Source organism: Grammomys surdaster, unplaced genomic scaffold (assembly GCF_004785775.1).
Source record: "Grammomys surdaster isolate TR1022 unplaced genomic scaffold, NIH_TR_1.0 137, whole genome shotgun sequence".
Classification (NCBI taxonomy): Eukaryota; Metazoa; Chordata; class Mammalia; order Rodentia; family Muridae; genus Grammomys; species Grammomys surdaster.
The window spans coordinates 13,879,594-13,900,496 of record NW_021604595.1 but is presented as its reverse complement, the minus strand read 5'-3'; the positions used below and the strand labels follow the sequence as shown (position 1 = coordinate 13,900,496).

At 40.6% G+C, this 20,903-nt stretch overlaps 1 protein-coding gene across 1 annotated transcript in view; it reads right to left on the bottom strand.

The window, feature by feature from the left end:
* Lyrm4 (LYR motif containing 4) overlaps positions 1–20,903 on the bottom strand; it is a 131,952-nt gene that overhangs the window by 101,647 nt on the left and 9,402 nt on the right. Inside the window, exon 2 of the mRNA XM_028763230.1 lies at positions 6,281–6,401. Within this exon, the coding sequence (XP_028619063.1) occupies positions 6,281–6,401 (121 nt within the window). The remainder of the gene's footprint in view (positions 1–6,280; positions 6,402–20,903) is intronic.

Genomic DNA, 20,903 nt, shown 5'->3' with positions numbered 1-20,903 from the left:
TAATTGTTTCATTTTTCCCAACAAGCAAACTGAAGGTTCATAGACGTAAATTTGCTAGTTCAAGCTTCAGATGACTTTAGCTTCCTACTCTCAAATACATGTACATAAAGCATTTAATTTTACTCTTCCCAATTAAAATTAAATGGATAGCTGTAATTTACTTTAGGGTGGTTTTTAATTGTGAAAAACACCTAATATAAACTTTATCATCTTAATCATTTTCAACTATATAGTTTAAGAGTGTTAGCTATATTCAGACTTTGTTGATGAGATCTCTAAAATATTTTCCTTTTCTGAAACCAAAACTGTGTATCCTTCAGCATCTCCCATTGGGCCTGTGGTACCATAGTTCTGTTTCTATCTCTCTGACTGTGACCAGTATTACCTCATATATGCAATCATGCAACAGCTGTGCTTTCACGGCAGGCTTATTTCACTAAACAGCCTACTCTCGTGTTGTACCCATGTTTAGCTGGGGTGACTTACACTCCACTGTAAGTACACACCACATATCTATGCATCTGTCAATAGACATTTGGGTTACTTGGACATTTTGACTTTTGTAGACAGTGTAAAATTCTTTCAATGTGCTACAAATATCTCTAATATAGGAACCAACCTTCTTTTAGCCCACCAAAACCACAGCTAAATTTTATGTTTTGATCCAAATAGTCAACAGTACTTTGACTAACTGTGTGCATGTGAAAGATACAGGGTACACGATCTTCTCCCTTGCAGAACCTAAAATAGTCCTACTTTTTCAGAGGTGTTGTAGGATGAGAATTATGAGGTAGATTTCACGTTCCCTTTGATCAGCACCTGGGGTCCTGGTGCACACGATACAGTCTCAGACAAGGACAGAGTTGTCAGTTACCCGTTGCTCATCTCATAGCAGCTCATTCAGAGCTGCTGGAACAGTTCTCTTGAATAATCCCTTAGAAACAGCAGCAGATCAGCAAAGAAAGTAAGAACAAATATGGTTTGGAATTTATCAGCTACTCATAATACTCATGAATTGAGCAAATTAGTTTGCTTTTGGAAGTCTATAGAAATAATTAAGTTCACACTCAGAAACACAAAAAAAAAATACTTCACTTTGTTCATATATATGCTCAGAGTAACCAAACTCCAACCCCCTATATCTTTAACACAGCACACTCTGTCAACTCCTGATGGCTTCCATAATAGGTTCTTAATTCTAACACTTCTGCTGTCTTAGCTGCATAGTTAAAGAAAGGAAGTTTAAGAAGAAACACTGGAGCACAAAGTAATGACTATTGGAAAGCTGGTTCTAGGATTACCATGCCTGAACTCTGACATTATCTGGAACCAGAGCACACCCACTTTATCGTCTTATCGTGGAGTTGCATACAATAGCACTCATGTATTTCTTCATACTAATACTTGAGTAATAGGAGAAACTATGGTTTTCTGGTTGCTGCCTTTCTATCAAAGTACATTTTAGTAACTTCTGTCCTTGATAAGATTACCAAATACTTTTGAAATACTTTTAGTACTATATTCAGCAGTGTGTTGAAGCTAGTGGCCAGAAACATCTCAATATAGAACAATTCTCCTTTCCTACAGATCACAGACTTAACTAGTTCACTATGGAAAAGGTCTGTGGGATATATTCTCTCCAACACTGCACCCTAACCAACTTCCTTAACAAGGTTTTCTGCTACATGAGAACCTGAAACTTGAGAGTCATTTCACTCTAATGGGCCCTGTTTGCATGACATAGGTAGAAAGGAGGTGTTAGGATATTTAGAATTCAGAATTTAGGATTCCTGAAATCATGGGATGATTTTTTAAAGATGAATTAGTTTTGAAAAGATTTCAAGCAGAGGTGCTATCCATCAGGACTGGAAATTCCTGACATCATGATCATATGTATGTGTCCAAACGAATCTTATCAATACAGACCCCTAAGCAGTTCCTGTGTTCCCTCCCTACAGTCGCTCCTCTGCCTTGTTCACAGGCATGTGGTGATTAAGCTAGATTTAGAACAAAGGGCAGAACATTACTTCATAATACATAGAAACCATTTCCTTTTTGATGAACACATGATCTCCATGAACACCACAGGAAAGAAGGCCCAAAGGGCTAAAGATGCTGGAGGTATTTCCCCAGCCAGAGTAGCAAAGGAGTACAAGACAAGTAATAACCCACATCATGGTGCTCACATTATGTTCCTTTAAATGGAGAAAAGCCAGCTAGGTTTGGTGGCATACACTTTTAATTCTAACGTCTGGGAGCCTGAAGCTAGCCTGAGCTATATAGTGAGACTCTGTCTAAAAAACTAACAAAGCTAGAAAATCCAGAGATCGTGGCAAACTGCAGCCTATAATCGATGAGGAGGATTAACTGATAGCAATTACAGAAGGGTTGTGGAACTCATTCAGCAGCAGGAGACCCAAGACTGAATCTGGCTGACTTTCTTGCTCCTTGTCTGAGATGGAAACACCATGGGCAATTCTTTGCTGCCTGGACCACTTGTGAGCTACTCACCCAGGCCCATCCACAGTCTATTTTTACTGGATGGCTCTATCTGGTCCATACCCTAAATGTCATCCAACCTTTGATTCCACCTGATGAACAAACAGGGAATGTAGATTTCGTTAGAACTATTCCAGAAGTTGCTTTTGGCAGAGAAGCTAATAATATACACTGTCATGTGCCAGGGTCTTTCCCGAGGCATCTTATGCAGATAGAGTGGTAGTTTAGCAGAAGGTAGAGTAATGAATCTGCTGGCCCTGAGATTCAATACAGTGACTAGAGACAAGAGACTTGAGACTGGCACACCAAACTGCAATTTTCAGGGAGAAAGCTGGCAAGAATGCCAAGGAAAAAAACAGGTACATGTGTGATCATTATTATGGGTACAAAGTAGGAGGATGACTTGCTCACAGAAAAGTAATTTGCTTCTTTCTGAAATGACAACAATCCTCACAGCTCTGTGAAGGTTAAGAAATACTGGTGCCACTTTGAATCCCTTGAGGTTGCCACAATGAAGATTCAATATCCTGTATATGAAGAATGTGGAGAGAGACTGAATGACCCGAGGAGAGGCTGAGCTAGGAAAGTGACGCTCTTATCATTCTGGGAACAGAAAGGCAAGGATGACTTTTATCTGTTTCTACTGAGCCAGGAGCTAATAATGTCCATGAACTTCTGAGTTTGCTAAAGAATGAAGAGATCTGAGCTCATGTCTGGCCTTTGGCCTTGGAAAAAGCTTTCCTGAACCTTGGGTTTTGTTTGGAGAGTTCTTTAAAAATTGCAAAAATCTTACTGTGCTTTTGGTGGTCTCAGCATCAGGGATGATTGAAGTGACAGGGGAAGCTGCCCTGACAAGCTGACTAGCAGGCCACATCATATGAAGTGGGGGGATTTCAGCTGGACTACTGTCTTTGGCATCAGTGTATCTGGCAGCTGAACTGGTGTCCAAGGCTTCTGATTCAAAGGACTGAGGGGAGTTATCACTGAATTGTGTGGTTGGGGACCACCAGCTCCAGAAGAGGGGCTTGACAGGAAGGAGACTACACAACTTTGGCAGCACAGATCCTATACCTGAGGCGATCTTGGGGACAAATCACACATTTCCATTTAGTTAACAAACACTAGGAGTTAGTTCTATGTGACACTGTTTTTTTACACGGCAGATAAGAATGGCAAATACTTCTCAGGTGTGACTATCATTTCAGGGCTTTTCATATATTACCTAATTGGATGCTTTCCACAATTCCACTTGTATTTCCCACTAGGCACTGAGGGGTTAAGTATCCTGCTCAAGGTCATACACTGGGAGCTCAAGTTTGGACTTAGTGCAGATAGGTTCTTGTGGACAGTGACTACGGTACAGGTCAGATACTGTCCTCATAGGGTGGGGGAAAACAGATAAGGCTCTGCATACTAGTATTTTAGGTCCTGATAAGTAATCTGAGGAATAAGGGGCATGTAGCCACAGAGGAAAAGCATACCCCGGGAATCGGGCTGGATTCCTCTGGAAAGTGGTAGATGAAAGCTGGCTGTGCATCGGGCCCAGCAATGGGAACAGCGTGAGTGAGGGGCAGGAGAACAGTGAAGGGCCTCTGAAGATCTCACGAGAATTACAGACTTCCTGTCAAGATGCTTCTTTGAAGCCTCTGGGGGAAGCTCAGCAGGATGGTCAGTGGACCTGATCTTTTTTTTGGAAAATGATCAGACTGGTGTGTAAATAGATCCCAGGGGACACAGTAAGGCAACTCAGATGGCTATGACAGTGGCCAGTGCAGAGGCTGGTGTGACAGTCTAGTCTCCTCTCCTCCTTTAGGCCTTTGCTCTAAGGCCAGCGAATGGCAGCTTATAGCAAGTAGACTCAGCTAGTGCTCTACTACGGTAGATGTGGCACTTGGGTTCAGGAGACTTGACACAAAAGGGAAGTAAATAGGAATTAGCTGGTTGCTCAGATGTAACTGACTAAGTTTTCCAGTGCAGTGAGAGCACCGCCTTAGTCAAGCCTGTCTGACATGGCAACCCTGGCCTTGGAAGGAGGCAGTGTACATCCCCCCTAGGAAAGTGCAGTCACTGGGCTGTTCTGAGGTAGGACCACTAGCTTGCTCACAGTCCATTTCTCAGGATGTTTTTAGTGTATATTCACTGGGAAGTTGGCAGAAGGCCACGGTCTGTCTTTTATTTTTTGATTATTTTCTCTTTACAATTTTGGGGATAGACTTAAAAGGCCTTGTGCACAGTAGGCAAGTGTCCTATCATGAAGCCATGACCCTAACGCTGGCTTATCTTTTGAGAGTAGTTTCACCATTTCAAACCACAAGGCAACACAGACAATTAAAGAATGACATGAGAGATATTGGTCCTGTTTCAAATGCAGTTTGTATTCTGATCACGCTTGCTGATCTCTACACAGAGGAACATGAAGAAGATCCTAATTGTTTTGTGTTTATGTAATGCACAGAATCAAGTTGCTTATTTTCCTAAGTTCTACTGCTGGAGGATCCCATGAAATGATCCAACCACTGGAGCCCGTAAAGTACTATCGGCCTCAAGTTTCCCAAGTGACTCATGTATCCTAGCTCTCAAGTATATGCAAATGTATGGGTTGGCCTTTTCCTGCTGACCTTATTAGCTTGTTTAGGCCTTTAGCTGATGATCAATTCCTAGGCATGTCTGAATGTGGCTGGATATTCTCTCACTAGGTAACTGCAGAACTCAGAGGATTCTCAGTCTTGATGCTACTCAAGAAGAGTTTGCTCCACTATGTAAAAACAGAAACACACTTAATCTTGACTTAAAATGCAAATTTCATTTTTCATACTATTTTCTTGTTTAACTTCTATTTTGAGACAACTGTGAAAAGAACCAGGGAAAGACTGACTGTGGTACAACGATGGCCATGCAGGAATCTTCTAAGGGGGGAACCAACAAAGCCATACTAGAACACAACAGAACTCTGGAAATGTTCACCCTCCACAATTAGCACTTCATAAACAAATTTGCTATAAGAGTGAAAACAGATGCAAAAAAGAAATGGCGCTCTGGCAATTTGAAGAGATGTGAAATGGGAAGTTTAGGGCAGAAAGCCGATCAACAGGAGATGACAGTAATCTTTGACATTTCAGTTATTCAGAAGTCGGACACTATAGTATCACACTAGCCAGGAGACTATGCTGCATGTAGGCTAGGCTCACCTTACAAAGATCCAGAAATACAAGCCCGAGTCAGGGTGATGCAGAACGAAATCAGAAACACCTCTCAGCTTCACTGTGGGCCAGCATGTAAGCAAATGCACTCTGTTCCTGTGTCTACAAACACACCTGTCACATGGTAACATACCTCATGCTTATAACCCATTCTATTCATCTTAAATTCTGATGACAAATATTAGGAAAGGAAGGATATATTTATGTTTTGACATATGCCACATAGCCATGTACAGAACATCCTAGAAACCCTTGGATTAAATAAAATGCAGTTTTCTTTCCCCTGGGGTTTCTCACACTGAAACCAACCATGAACTTCAGTAAAGCCTAAGAGCTCAGAGCTCAGTTTCCTGGAAGAACCAGGCCCCAGGAGTCCCAGAAAGCTGGTATTTTCCTGTAGAATGTCCTTGAATCTGGTGATAGGACAGTTTATCTTTGTATGTCTGCATTAGGAAAGAGGACAGTGCCTCACCATCCTGTGGTTTAAATCACAAACACCAAAGCAGTGATGTCCAATCAAGGAGGGAATGTCAAAGCTGACGACGAGTAATGAGAAGCAGTCTGTCACCAAACCATCTTACCTGTCTGCGGATTATTTCAAGGTCTCTTTTGGCTTTATTCACCAGGGCTTGAATTTCTACGGGGTCTTTTACATTCTTATTTTCTCGGAAGGCATCTCTTATTCTCCTGACAGCATACATTCTAATGAATTCAGAGAAAAGAGAAAAGATGTCAGCAGGTATGAGGTTCTGCTTTTAAATGAATTTCAAAGATTTTTTTTCTCTAGAATTAATGGTTGGATATTCTCCTACAGATAACCCAGTTTGATCTTTGCTTGTCTATTTGAGGATGGCTAAGCAAGCAGATTTAGGAAAACAAGTCTATCCCAAACAAGTCACATACAAATGGCAAACTGCTGCTGGGATGCTCTGTAGACCACTGGCTCTTTACAGTCCGAGGACAAACGATGCATTTCATATGCATGTACAAGGACAGTGATCAGCCTCCTAATTCCTGTCCATTATATGACGGCTGGGTAAACAGGCCCATGGCATCTTTGGTGTACTTTTTTTTTTTTTTTAAATGACACACTGTTGCTGTTCTTCATGGCACCAACTATTTTAATTCTACTTTTTCTAGACAGGGTCTTGCCACGTAGGCCAGGGTGGTTTATAGCTTGTGATCTTTCTGCCTTGGCCTGAGGAATACTGCGATTATAGGCATGAATTACCATTCTTTGCTTAATTCTAATATATATTCATTCTCTCTCCCTCTCCCCACCTCCCCCTCCTGTTTCTTTTTTTTCAAGACAGGGTTTCTCTGTGTAGCCCTGGCTGTCCTGGAACTCCCTCGGTTGACCAGGCTGGCCTTCAACTCAGAGATCCATCTGCCTTCTGAGCACTGGCATTAAAGGTGTGCATCACCACTGCCTGGCTTAATTCTAATATTTTAATCCACTTGCAAACTGGTTTTAATAACAAGAACTGATCTCCACTGTCATTTTTGTCTTGTGGCTGGAGCTCCAGGCAAAGCATGTGCCTGTCTACTGAGCTCTGCCCATATTCATTAACCATTGCTTTAATTCTTCATTCAGGATTCAGCAAAGCTTTTGCAAGAACACCATAGCCTAGAGAAGCCATCAATACTCTGATTTTTTGTGTTGTTGTTAATAACTGGTAAGTGGTTCAGAATACCTAAAAGAGAAAGAAAACTTCACAGAATGGAAATAAATGTAAAACTCTCCAAAGTTTAAGAAAAATCAGAGTAACTCAATATGCTCTACAACTCATACCAACTTAGCTTAAGGTCAAGTTCAGAAGACTTTGCTCTACACTTTTACAATCTCTTAGCTTTTCAAAGCCCTTACCTAAGGAAATTTGGCTATATATCTCAGAATTAAAGAAGCCAAAGCCAGCTGGAGAGAAGGTTCAGTGGGTAAAGGGGTTTGCTGCTCAAGGTTGGTGATCTGAGTTTGATTCCCAGAAACCACATAAAAGTGGCGAGAAAACCAGTTCCACAATGTTGCCCTCTGACCTCCATACACGCACTGTGAAATCTGTATGCCACCCTCCCAATACAAACACAGGTACACACATGCACACACAAATACACACAATGTCAAAAACCTCTTTTTAATTTCTAGACATACCTTTGACATGACACCACTATGGTGCCCTTCTATATTTTTCCCCTTTGGCATGGAGTGTTACTGGCCCTAAGAGAAGACACTTCACTAGCTCAGAACCACAGACATGTTTTTGCATGGGTAGATTCTTTCCCAGTTATGCCACTCTACTTCAAATATTCAGTTTTGGGAAGGCTGACACAATCCACAGGATCCCCTACATTGTGGGAGGGTTAACCACCAGTTATTTTAATCCTATTTGAATCTATTTCTTACAGTTTTTTTCTCCTTTCCTCTTTTAATGTATTTAATTCTGGCGACTAAGGGAAAACATTTATCATTAAACACACTGTAATGATCAGCCTCTTGATTATATCACTATGAATATTTCAAATAAAAATGTGCAGTGCTATAAAGAAAGAGTTGGCCAGCCTGTATACAGTTCATGTTAGCAGATGATCCTCAAAGGGAGATACTGCCAGAAATTAAGTTTAACACTCACATGGCACATAATAGATGCACTCTGTGCACAGAGCTGTGTGCTAAAAGGATGCAAGCCACAAACGCAGCCTCCAGCACTTGAATGCTCGTATCTATGCTAGAATCCAAAGACCGACCTGACCAGTTAATGTATGGCCTCTCACTTGTCATTTTTCATCAGCATTAAAGTATGGACTGTCTGTCATCCAAACCCAAGTCAAGTATCCCAGTGACAAAATAGCTCAACTCTTTTTTGTGGTCTCCTTGGAGTAAACGCCCAACCTCCAACTGCCCTTAGTACTGGGTAGTTCAAATTGTCAACTTGAAACAAGCTAAAACCACCCAGGCAAGGGTCTTACTGAGGAATTACCTGTATGAGGTTAGTCTGTGGGCATGTCTATGGGAGAGTGTCTTGATTATTAACTGAGATGGGAACACCCACCCTGAAGGTGTGTGGCACCATTTCATGGTCTGTGCCCTGAACTGTTTAAAAGAGAGAAAGCTAACTGGGTCCAAGTGAGCAAAGAAGTGCATATGTTCTCTTTGCTCTTGACTGTGGATGTGATATGATTAGCTGCTTGAGTTTCTGCCTTGAATTCTTCTCAAGGAGAGAGGTTCTTAACTCTTCCTATTGTCTAGCTTTCTGGTTTATCCTTTCTTATCTTTGAGTCTCTGCCCTGTTGTAAACCTTTCTGACATGATCATCTGTTTACTTCTCAGGATTTAGTCTCACCAGGCCTTAATATCCACAGTGAACTAAGTGGACTACAGAACACTAAATTTTTTTGTGTAAAACATTATCACAAGTTTTAGGTGGGTTTAGGGGTGTATGCCTTTAATATTCAGGACACTAAGGTCAAAGAAAGTTAGTGAGAAGTCTCCAGAGTAAGACGAAGGAACATAACATGAATACTAAAAGTGAACAAACCAAATTACTTAGGTAATTAAAGTTACAAAGGAAGGGAGTGTCCCAGAGTTGAATGTAAACACTTGACAAGACTTACTAGATTTTAACAACTAGTGGACAATGTTAAGATATCTACTTACCAATCTCCAACTCCAAGGCTGGAGAAGACAATAATTTTAAAGGGGAAAGACCTTGAAGCAGATGAGAGTGGATGACAGCTATGTGCTCAGGTATACATATTCCAATCCTCAACGAAAGAGGCTACTTCATACACATGACCGTCCAAAAGGATAACAAGACATTAATAATCCACAGTTCAGTACCAACCATGAGGTGGATGGCGCTTGATATGTCTTTTCTCATTCAATCCTCACACACTGACCCAGACAGATTTGACCTAGCGTGTGGCAGTGCTGGGCTCTGAACCCAGGTGACTATCTTTCAATCCTAAACTATCCCACCCAAGGTTAACAAACTATCCAGTATTTGATAAGTGCCTGGCCTAAGCCAAGCCAAGCCATTACTCATTTGAAAAGACATTATAAAAACGATCTCTGGCACAGAAAAGCTTAAAAAGGTCATTTTATCTCTCAACACTGTCAAGTGTTCCTACAAATAGTTCAAGTGTTGAGCCTGTATTACAAACAGACAAGTGGCTGAGAGCCTTAGAGGGAAAGAGCTGTTGATATAAGCACCAAGAGTAAGTGAAATAATTGAGTTTAATTGTTTCAAAAGGAAGCAATGACAACTGAAGGGTTGTAGAACAAGGCCGTTAAATTACCATAAGAAAACACACAGTGGGGACCAATGCAAAGTTTCTGAATTCTGGGGTAATTACCGATACAACCTACTATACTTCTGTTCAATATTCTCTCATTTCTTTCACTGTCCAGAGATCACAGTCAAATGGATTGTCAAGGACTCTGGGCCACCTGGGCATTTCTCCTACTTGTTCCAGCACCTTTTGCATGGATAAATCACCAGACATGTGGGAAGGTGTGACTCTTCTTCAGTTCTCTCCTTGAGGCAATCTAGCTCTGCATACACTAAGTGTTCTTTTGCTGGAGTTTTTTTTTCTCTCCAAACCACTCATTTCTAAAGATCTAAGTCAGTTAGAAACAACTATGACAGAGGATTAATGTCCTACTTGAATAAACACCACACATAAAGTCAAGCAAAACAACAAAGACCCTGGTAAATCAGCGAGTAGAGGCATGCATGGACCAGTACTTTACAGGAGGGTACACGGAGACTCAATCCAGAAGGGCAGAGTTCTATGAATGGCCAGACCTAGGACACATTCAAGAAATGCACGAAGTACCACTTTTTTGGTCTCCAGCTAACAACATATTTAGAAAAAGAGAAGGAATCAAGTCACCCAGCTGTTGGGAACATGTGCTGGGACTGTAGCATAATATTGTAATAATACCCCTCAAATTTAATCTGTAAAACTCACCTTACGTTTTCTATCCCATGGAAATAATGTAGAAAAAGTTATATGTAGAATATTCATTACAGCCAGGCGGTGGTGACACAGGCCTTTAATCCCAGCACTTGGGAGGCAGAGGCAGGTAGATTTCTGAGTTCGAGAGTTCGAGGTTAGCCTGGTCTACAGAGTGAGTTCCAGGACAGCCAGGGCTACACAGAGAAACCCTGTCTCGAAAAACCAAAATAATAATAATAATAATAATAATAATAATAATGCTCATTACAGATATGCCTTCATCATAAATAGGAAGAAAAATACATGTTCAACATTGGAGAAGTAGCTACATAAATGAAGACACTATGCTTCTGAGACAACTATTTTCAAAAAGAAGTCAGAGGTCTAAAAGTGTGATGTGAGACCCCTCCCCCCCCCATTTTGGCCCTTTAGGTAACCAGGTCTTTACAATCAAAGGTCTTTACATGCTCAGTTTCTTATGCAGTTTCCCAGAGATTCAAAATCCTAGAAATACTACTAGCACCAGGACAACAGGTATTGTGTTCAACAGAGTTCCAGAAATAGGCCTTCAGAGCTCAGGAGAGAGACAGACTGGTGATGAGAGGCAACCAAAGGGCCAGAAGAGCTTTCCCAGTGAAAGCAACAGATACCAAAGAGAAGCTGGACAGAGCCCCAGGGATGTCCTAACATTATAGAAGACCAGGAAAGGGCAAAAAAAAATCTATAAACAGAATGGGGGAAAGAAAGGTCAGAAGGTAGGCAGGAAAGCTAGAACGATGCATAAAAGACAAGGCAATCTTTCCAGAGAATGGAGGTAACCGTTTTTGGGGGTTCCAACAGAAATGTCCATAGGAGCAGCACCATCACAACCTAGTAGAGAGAAGCAAAAGTCTTAACTCTGGAGGCGCACTCATGAACAACAATTAGGGCTAGAAAGAAAGTCATAACACAATTAAGAAAATGTTTTTAATAATGATATAATATGTAAAATCTTTGGAATGTAGTCAAAGTCATACTTACATGACAATCAGTGACAAATATTTTGTTAATAAAATAGTAAATTCAACAAATTAAACATTTCCTTATATTCTAGAAAAATAGTATTTTGTTTTCTCATATTTCCTTATGAGAAAATAGAAAACAATGTATTTAAAATTAGAAAATTAAAAACAGGTCAAGTGAAATTAGGTAAAACAGCTAGTTTTTTTTTTTAAATAATATGATAGTATCTTGTTCATATATTAGAGAAAAAATTTTAAGAAAAAAAGTAAGGAAGTTTGAAGATTTGAAAACTGATTTCAGAATCAGTGTGAATACATTTCAAACTAGCCAGGAAAGAGCAAGGGCTGTTGAGAACGGTAGGTGTGTTCAGCTGCACAGGTGAACACAGGGAGAGCACAGGTGTATGCTAACACTTGGATGAAGTTTTGAAAGCAGACATAACAGTAGGACAAAGAAGAAGAGACTCTTTCCAGGGCTCAAAAGATGGAGCTATGAATGTTTCTCCTCCATAGTCACTCAGCTTCCTCTGTAGGATTCAAGTACTAACCCAAGCATTCAGAAATGCTTGCACATGAGCAAGCAAACAAACCCAACCTCTAAGAAGTTATAGTAAAATAATGAAACAATATAATTGTGCAAATATGAAAAGTTATGTGCAAACCAGAGCATATTCAGAATAATGTGACTTAACAATTTCCTAGAACTGCAATTTTTGGGAAGGGTCTATAAGGATGCTTGAAAATAACATTATTGTTTTAAAAATTAACAGGCTAGCAGAAAGTGAGCTGGCACACCATCTTGTAGCAGGTGCTCATTCTACCCTGGGGGAACAGCTGAGGTGCATTTCTGTCTTGGCATCCTTCATAGTGCTTAAAAGCACTGAAAATCTTCAAACTTAAACTTCTTGTTATTACTTGTGTCTGTTATCAGCCACTGACATTTTGTGGCCAACAAGATTTTCCAAAATGTTAACCAAGTGAGCACAGTAAAAGCTACTTTTGAAATGGCTCTGCCATCTCTGCACCCAGTAATACAGACCAGGTGGAGAGGTGCCCTTTCTCTTCTTCCTCGATGTTTAGATTTATAGTACACTCGAAGCTATAATCCCAAAAGTGTTAGCTGTTCTAAGTAAGATCCATGGTTCCCCCCACATTTGTCCTCAGACTAGGATAAGAACCCTGGTTTCATTTGCAGAGTCCTGTGACCTGCCCTTATGAGGAAGTAAACAGAACATTCTAGTAATTTCTTTATGTCTACACATGTTTCTTTAGTAATTGGCTGCATTTCTTTTACAAGTATTTTGACATAAAGGCTCCATGGTTAGGAGTGAGATTTCCTGTCTCCACCTCAACCCACAAGAGAAGGGACCTTGGCACAGTACCAGAAAAGTAACCTGAAGCTTTCATATAAAATAGGCCTAAATATTAGACAGCAGAATATAATTATTTTTTATTTCAAAATTATAGTGTAGGCTAGCAAACCTAAGACATGACCTTTAAAGTATTTAAAATCTATGGAGAATAAATACCCATAGCAGGCTGTTCAATGGCTTCTTTATGGGAGAAAAACAATCTAATGAGCAATGGAAATCTCCCCTGGTCAATGAACTTGAAAATTCATTAAAATGGCCTATCAAGTTGAAACGCCTTCCCTTTTATCCTTTTTATTGCCACTAGTTACCAGCCACAGGCACTGACAATAAATGAGTAAAGAGAGAAAAAGGGAGCGTGTAAGAAACCTACCAGAGTTCAGTGTATTATCAAGGATAACTTACAGGGTGGCAGAATACAGAACAACCTACTCTTCCTTCTCTAATGCTAGATAGTGGATTAACCCAAACCAGAACAAAATAAAACAAAACAAAAAACCCAGAAGTGAAATCAACCAACTAAACACAAATCTAATCTGTACAAATCAATACTGCAGAGATACAGTCAGCACCTCTGCTTGCAGGACTGCGAAGGGTAACTAAAGGCTCTGGCCTGGAGCGCATGAAGACTGAAGAGTACGGTCAAAGTCTATGTGAGTGTCCCCAGTGTCCTGGGTTTGAAAGGGCTGCAGGAGACAAGCTGGGTATTTGTTCTCTTAGCTCTTGAATGTTGAGGGTGAGGCTGTGCTCTGTGGCAGACTACATGCTGGGCATCCATATCGTCCTGGGTTTACTCCTGAGCACCCATCTAATTATCTAATTGGAGCTGAAACGCTCTCAATTTTATTTGTAGACATTAGCAAAGACACATTAACCTCTGGATTTACACACAAAATCTGGTAGTCACTGAGTTACTTTAAAAATATCTATCCTCTAGAAAAGTCATCTCTTGTTCATCAACTTAGAAATACCATTGGAAGCTAAACATGATGGTACATACCTATAATCACTTTACTTGGAAAGCTGAGGTAGGAATATACAGATTATGATACCAGGTTAGCCTAAAGAGCAAAACCTAGTCTCAAACAACCAAATGAAACTAAATGGACCTCTTCATCTCTTGAGAATGGGTAAGGCATAACACCATGCATCATACATGGAGATGGTTATTTTCACCTGGATACTATACTGTCATCTACCAGTTGCTTGCTTACTGACAATGAAAAAACCTATTTATGTGTTTCTTAGAAGTTGGTCAAAATACTTTACATATTACATTATTTTCATAATTTAGCTATGTCTCATCTCATATGTGCTGTAGGTTAAGGCCTAATCTTTTTAAGTGGTCGAAGAGAACCAACTTTTTGCATTAGCAAATCTGTTACTGGCCTAGGATGTAGCTCAGCTCATCAAGTTGTTTGCCAAGCATACATGAAGCTTGATCCCCAATCACAGAAACCAGTGGTGGTGCTGCACCTACCACAGCAACACACAGAAAGGAAAGGCAGGAGGAGCAAACTCGCATGATCTTTTGATACACAGGAAGTTTGAGCCCATCGTGGGCTACCCGAGACCTTACCTTAAAACCAAAACACACAGAAAAACTAGTAACACTTCAACCTCCTATGACCAAATTACTATTTCCCTCCATTCACAGTAATGGTAACTAGGGAACACTGAATGGCATTTGGTAGCTATCTGCCAAAGCACACAATGTACATGGTAGGTCAAATAAAAACTGTAGTCTAGACCTCTGATTATTAACATAGACTTAAATCTCCTTGTTGTGCTACAAGACTGGCATTCTTTATCCAATGGGAAAAGAGCTTCTCTCTTTTCAGAGCGTATCATGATTACATGGGTCTGGCCATAGGTGGCCACAGTAACCTAACAGGAGTCTGCAGTTATCTCAGTGATTTCTCAGGTCTGCTTACCTGGGCTGCTCAGTTTTTGGAAAGTATCATAGGTGATGGGTGATGTGATTTTCAAAAGTCATAAAAGTTTTTGGACACCAAGGAGCATGTTTTGTTTAGGCAGAAGACACAGAAGAAGTGACAGAGTGATGTTACAAAGAAGGCAGTCAGTGTGACATGTTAAGAAGGGGAGGGGATGAATTCACTACACTGAAAAGAAAATTCTATGTGGAGTCTACACTGTAAGTGGGAAAGTCTAAGGGAGTTTACTCCTTGTTCACACAAATGTATTTCAGTATTAAAAACCTCAAGGAAGTTTGGGAGATGACTCTGTGATGAAATGTCATGTAACCATGAGGACCTGGGTCTAAATCTCAGCACCCATAAAAAGCTGGGTTTGTCCGTAACCCTGTGCAGAACGGTGGAGACGGTGGATCTCTGGAGTTCGATGACTAGCTAGTCTTGTCTAACCAGTGAGGTCTAGGTTCAGTGACAAACCTTATCTCAAAACATAAGATCAGAGGTCTAGTGAGATGTCTCAGAGGCTAACAGTGCATGCTATACAGAACCTGCAATTGAATTTCTAGTACCTCTATCACAGATGGGAATGAGCATGCATACTTGTAACCCAGCAATGAAAAGGTGGACACAGCTAGATGACAGGTAGGTGAAATAGAGATTACTATGGTTTTAATGAGAAATATGGCCCATACACTCATGCATTTGAATACTTGGTCCCTAGTTGGTAGTGTCATTTAGGAAGATTATGGAGTAGTTCTGACATAACCACAAAATTTTACTTCTTGGACACTAGCTCAAACTACTGTTTCACATATGGATTTATTTTATAATTTACTTCAAGATCTCAAACAAAAGTTAGCTTTAAAAAAGCCAAGTTAACTAGTAAAGAAACAAAACTATTAACAAATAAATGGTTCACCACAATAGTCTCTTAAGTAGACCTCTATGACATGGAACTGGAAGGTGTGCAGTTCTTAGGGGCCTTGTGCTCTGTCCATAAGTTCTATAGAATAAGGCAAAGGACTGGCCTTCAGCTAAGTCTAGGCTTTCCAGCCAGTTTACCAACTCCTATCCACTGCTATTTGGAACATGTCAAAACTGAAGTGAATATTATTTGTGGAGTACTAACAAAAAGGAATATCTTCTATACAGTCCTTTCCATATGTCAAGCTTTATCTGTGGGCTCTGCTCGGGACTTGGGCTTACCACCTTGCAAACTGATTCATTACTGTGGCACACCACAATATCAATTAGCCAATAACACAGTCTACCATGAAACTGCCTTTCAGACTGCCAGGTAGTTATCTGCTGAATAGTTGCTCTAGTTGATGAGGGGACCTCATATATGATGCAGTCCCAGAAAACTACCACTCAGAGATCTCCAGCATTTTAGTCTGTGAAATGATAAAACGATCTCTTTGCTTAATTCTCAGAAAGCACCTAGTTGTTAAGTGACCCCTTGCCATGTTCATGTGAGGATGTTGACCTTTGAAGAAACAATGGTAAGATGAAGAGTTGCAATTCCTCTCAACAACTGGCTGCTCCCATGTTGTAGTCACTAATTCACATAACCCAGTGCCATTCTCTCTTGGAGGTGCTCCTGGAAGCTCAGAGTCAAACCTGACATGGTGATTGGTGTCAACTGTTCTGTCTTCTAAGCAGCCTGCATGCTTGCAAACTTCATTCCAGGTCTAACTTTGGTTTTCCTTTCTTTATTTTCTAGATGTTTTCATCTCAAATACTCACATACAATACTGATTCATCAGTTAAGAAAAAGCAAATTAATCCAAAGCAAGAGCAAAATCACCTCAAGGTTTATATGAGAAAAGATAGGAGTTTCCTTCCTTCCTTTCTTTCTTTCTTTCTTTCTTTCTTTCTTTCTTTCTTTCTTTCTTTCTTTCTTTCTTTCTTTCTTTCTCCCTTTTCTTCTTCCAGCACTAGGGAACTGAACTCGGGGCTTCCAACATGCTTAAAAATCATACCACTATATTCACAGCCCTTGAAGTCTTTCTGAAAATTTAGAACAAAATAATGGTATAATTCCAGACCAGGTCCAAGGAAGTTTACTCCAACACAGCAAATGACAGTGTTAGGGTAAACACTAAGGCTACTCAAGATCTACCTTGCAGGGTAAGTCTATCTGTATTCATGGTGCAGAATTCTTTTCTTATTGGAGAATTTGTGTTTAATGGGACATCAATGATTATCCAAACTCCTACACATAAGACGGATAGGTTAAGTCAACAAGCAAATTTGTGAGTACTTAAAGGAACATTCAAGGGCTTTATAAACATTCCATATTTTATTCAACCAAATTGACTTGTTTTCCTCCTTACAAAAGCAAATGATTTAAGTAATTTAATTCAGTGAGAGCAGTGAAGTGAATACAGATATTTGAAGAACAATAAGATGTTAATTTTATGATCCTATTTATTTGCCATAGTTTTTGTGTGATAGGAAAGAAATTCAAATTTTGACCCAGGGTTAATCCTTAATATTCTGAGTAGTAGAGAAGTAATCTATTAGATTTCTGAATTTTATAAGCAAATTCAACATTTTTCATATAGACAAATGGAGCAACATCTTAGACATAAGTTATCCACAGTCCCACACTATTGCCTGGAGTTGCCTTGGCTTCAGCATGTGTTCATTTGAATATAGCCTACTCAAACTTTCTTGACAAATTTTAGTTCTTTTGGGAAGAATTGTGCCTCTGTTAATCGTTTATGCTTCTTTTTACAGTCAGACTAGGGATGGAGCAAGACATCCTGGGTGTAGCATGGAGGATGCCTGACACAATCAAGAGCTGGTTCTGAGTGATCAACAGAAATGGCTACAAAGCCAGATAAAAAACTGATAGGCAACAAAGCTCGTCACTGTGAGGACTCAAAGCCAGCCAGTTAAGGGAATATCTAAGAGACTCCATGAAAATTAAAGAATTTACAATCCCAGACAAAGTCATGAGAAATCAGTGTGACTTCCAGTTTAACCAATGAGTATCTGGACCTTGAGAAAAAAACCAGAAGTTCAAGCTTACTTGGAAGACACAATGGAACAGGCAGGGTGCAACAACAGAGTTCATATCTGATTATCTTCAGATGCTCTTAACACCCCCCAGAAATGACCAGGAGGACCTTGGAAAGATGAAGGTGTGGTTCAGGAGACAAGGATTAACTACAAGGAATCATTAAAAATACATAAGGTTGAAGCCACTGTTACTATGGAGATAGGGGGAGAATGAGGTGAGAGGGGAAAGACAGAATACTGGGGCCCCCATTGTCAAAGGAAAAGAGGCAGGGGAGGAGCAGGGTCAGCAAACTGGAGTGGCCATGAGACAGGGTTCCTGTTGTCTTTTAAGGGAAGACCAAATGAGGCCAAGAGAAAGGTAACATGAAGATCCTTAAGCCAGCCTATGGTGGACTGAGGAGGAAGAGACTATCAAGGCTGTAGGGATCATTCTTCACGAGCATCCCAGCAGCATAGGCCACATGTGCTTTTAAAAGGTTAGAGGCTCTTAGAGAGTAAAGTCATGCTCCAAAAAACCTGGGGTTTTTTTTTTTTCTTCTTTGAGCTTCCTTGGATGCAGCTCCTCTCAACATCCTCATTGGCCCCACAGGGATAGAACCCAGCACGGGTAGATAGAAGTTATGGATCAGCACCTCAGCAGAGAGAAAGCTCACACTGCTGGAGCCAGTCAGGCAGAGGCTGCACTCTGTGGTCCAAAAATGCTTTTCTCCAGTGAGGTAAATGGTCCACCTCGGCTACTCTTGAGAACTCTACTAGGTCCTGCCAAGGCAGGCCTGGCCAGTGTTCTCCCACGGAAGGTGCTCCTCCAGCACATGAACGCTCCCAGCTGTAGTCGGCTCTTCTATTCTTCTCTGCTAAGATCTGGCCTCTTACCTGTCCACTTCCTGGTCTCCCATTACAACTACACAGTGCAGAGACATTTTTCATTAACACTCTTCCCACCTCTTTGCTGGTATTCTGGAATATGGCAACGTAACCAAGGTAATTTATTTTTAATTTATGAAATGGCATCCTTTGTGATGATATTGCCATAGGGTATATATAAACAATTCAAAACATTTACTTAGGAACTCTTATACCAGAAGAACAGCTGGGAGCAATATCTATTATCAACTATGAAGTGACAGCTTTTAATTATGCTTTACCCTTTCTCTTTAAAAAGTGAATGCAGGAAGAGCTGTCTGGTCAGGGGAGATCCAGAGCTGTCTCTGACAACAGTTTACAAGGGCCTGATTCTTTCCACAGATGGAGTTGTGAGCCTCTAGGAGAGCTGCTGTTGTCAATATAGCTCTGTGAGCAATGCCAAGGCAAAGGTTAAAATATAGTTATTTAGGAAATTCTGACATGTACTTTAAAGTCAACGGATAGTAAGCACAGTTAGCCCTTCATATCCAGAAGGTTCCATGTCCAAAGATTCAATCAACCAGTATCAAAATTGTATGAGAAAAACAAAACAAACAAATGTAAACTAGTACACAGAGTGAACATGTACATATTTTATCTCCTCAAAAATACAGTGACCCCAATTTCCACAGTATTTATGCAATTTGCTATAAGGGTCTTGAGCATTTGGGGATTTTGGTACTCAAGATGGGTCCTATAGCCCGTCAGCCATGGACACACAAGGAAAACTGACAGAAAGAGATTCAGTGATACTAACCGTGGCTCTAGAGTAGGGCTTCTCAAGTCTGTTCTCATCTGGTCAGGCACCATTCAGTGTATCTCTTTCACAGAGAGGCAAGGAGGAGAGGCCTTGCACATGAAAAAGACTTACAGAATAGAGAGCAAGGGAAAATATTTGAAACATATTTTCCTCTAGGATGACAAGCAAATTTATAGAAGAACTGTAAAATTAGAAACAAGCTATGCTACAAGGTGTGCCTCTCCCTTCTGTTCTAAAAGAAGTGAGGAAAAAATAGAGGACAGAGCCAAAAAGAAGCATTAGATTCATCCTTCCTCCCTAAGGTCAGGAAAATGCAGGGTAGCAATTCCCTTTGAAGAGGCTGCGGAGTAACACTAATTACTATGGACATGTGACTGTGTGTGACAGCAAGCAGAGACTATGGACATGTGACTGTGTGTGACAGCAAGCAGAGGTTAGGAAACAAGACACAGCTTCTGCATTTCAGTTTTCTAATTAATTATAACAAGGAAGCCAATTTTCCACACATTACCTTTCAGACCTGTTCTTCTGACCTTTGAAAATTGACCGTGAAACCAACAGGAGCACGTCTTGATAATATGTGCACCCCTAAGACATTTTGAAGGACAAGGACTGTCTTCTCACCCTAGATTTTGCTCATCAGCTGAGCTGCATCAGTATTTAGGGTATTCTCTCCCACCCCTTGACTTTCACTTTTTACAACAGAAAGAATTTGCAGGGAAGAGGCTTGCATATGGTAAGCACATGCCCTACTACTAAGCTACACTCCAGCACCAGGAAATGATGTCTAAGAAAGTATATTTCTGACATATCTTGCTTTCTGTATTTAGTCTATTTAAAGCACAAACCCTATTAGCATAACACTTCTGCCCCTCCTTTAGGGGCAGACCAAATCTAAAGGACTCAGGGAAAGGTGAGCTGAGGGCATGCAAGTAGGAATGTTGAAAAAAGGGGGAGAGAGACCACTGTATGGGACAGCTGGTCATGCCAGTAAGAACACAGGAAGACTCATTTCTAACCCTAAGCCCCTTCCTCTGGGTGAGCAGCTCTGTACTGGCTTCAGCCAGAGGATTGGAAAGGTCTTATTTTCAGGTATCATGAGGCACCCAGAAAGCCACAGTGACAATGGCAATGTGATTAAATGTGGTGGTATAGGACTGGGGAGATGGTCAGTCAATAATGTGCCTCTTGTGTAAATATGAGGACTTGAGTTCAGATCCTGAGCTTTCACATAAAAGCCAAGCATGGTGGCC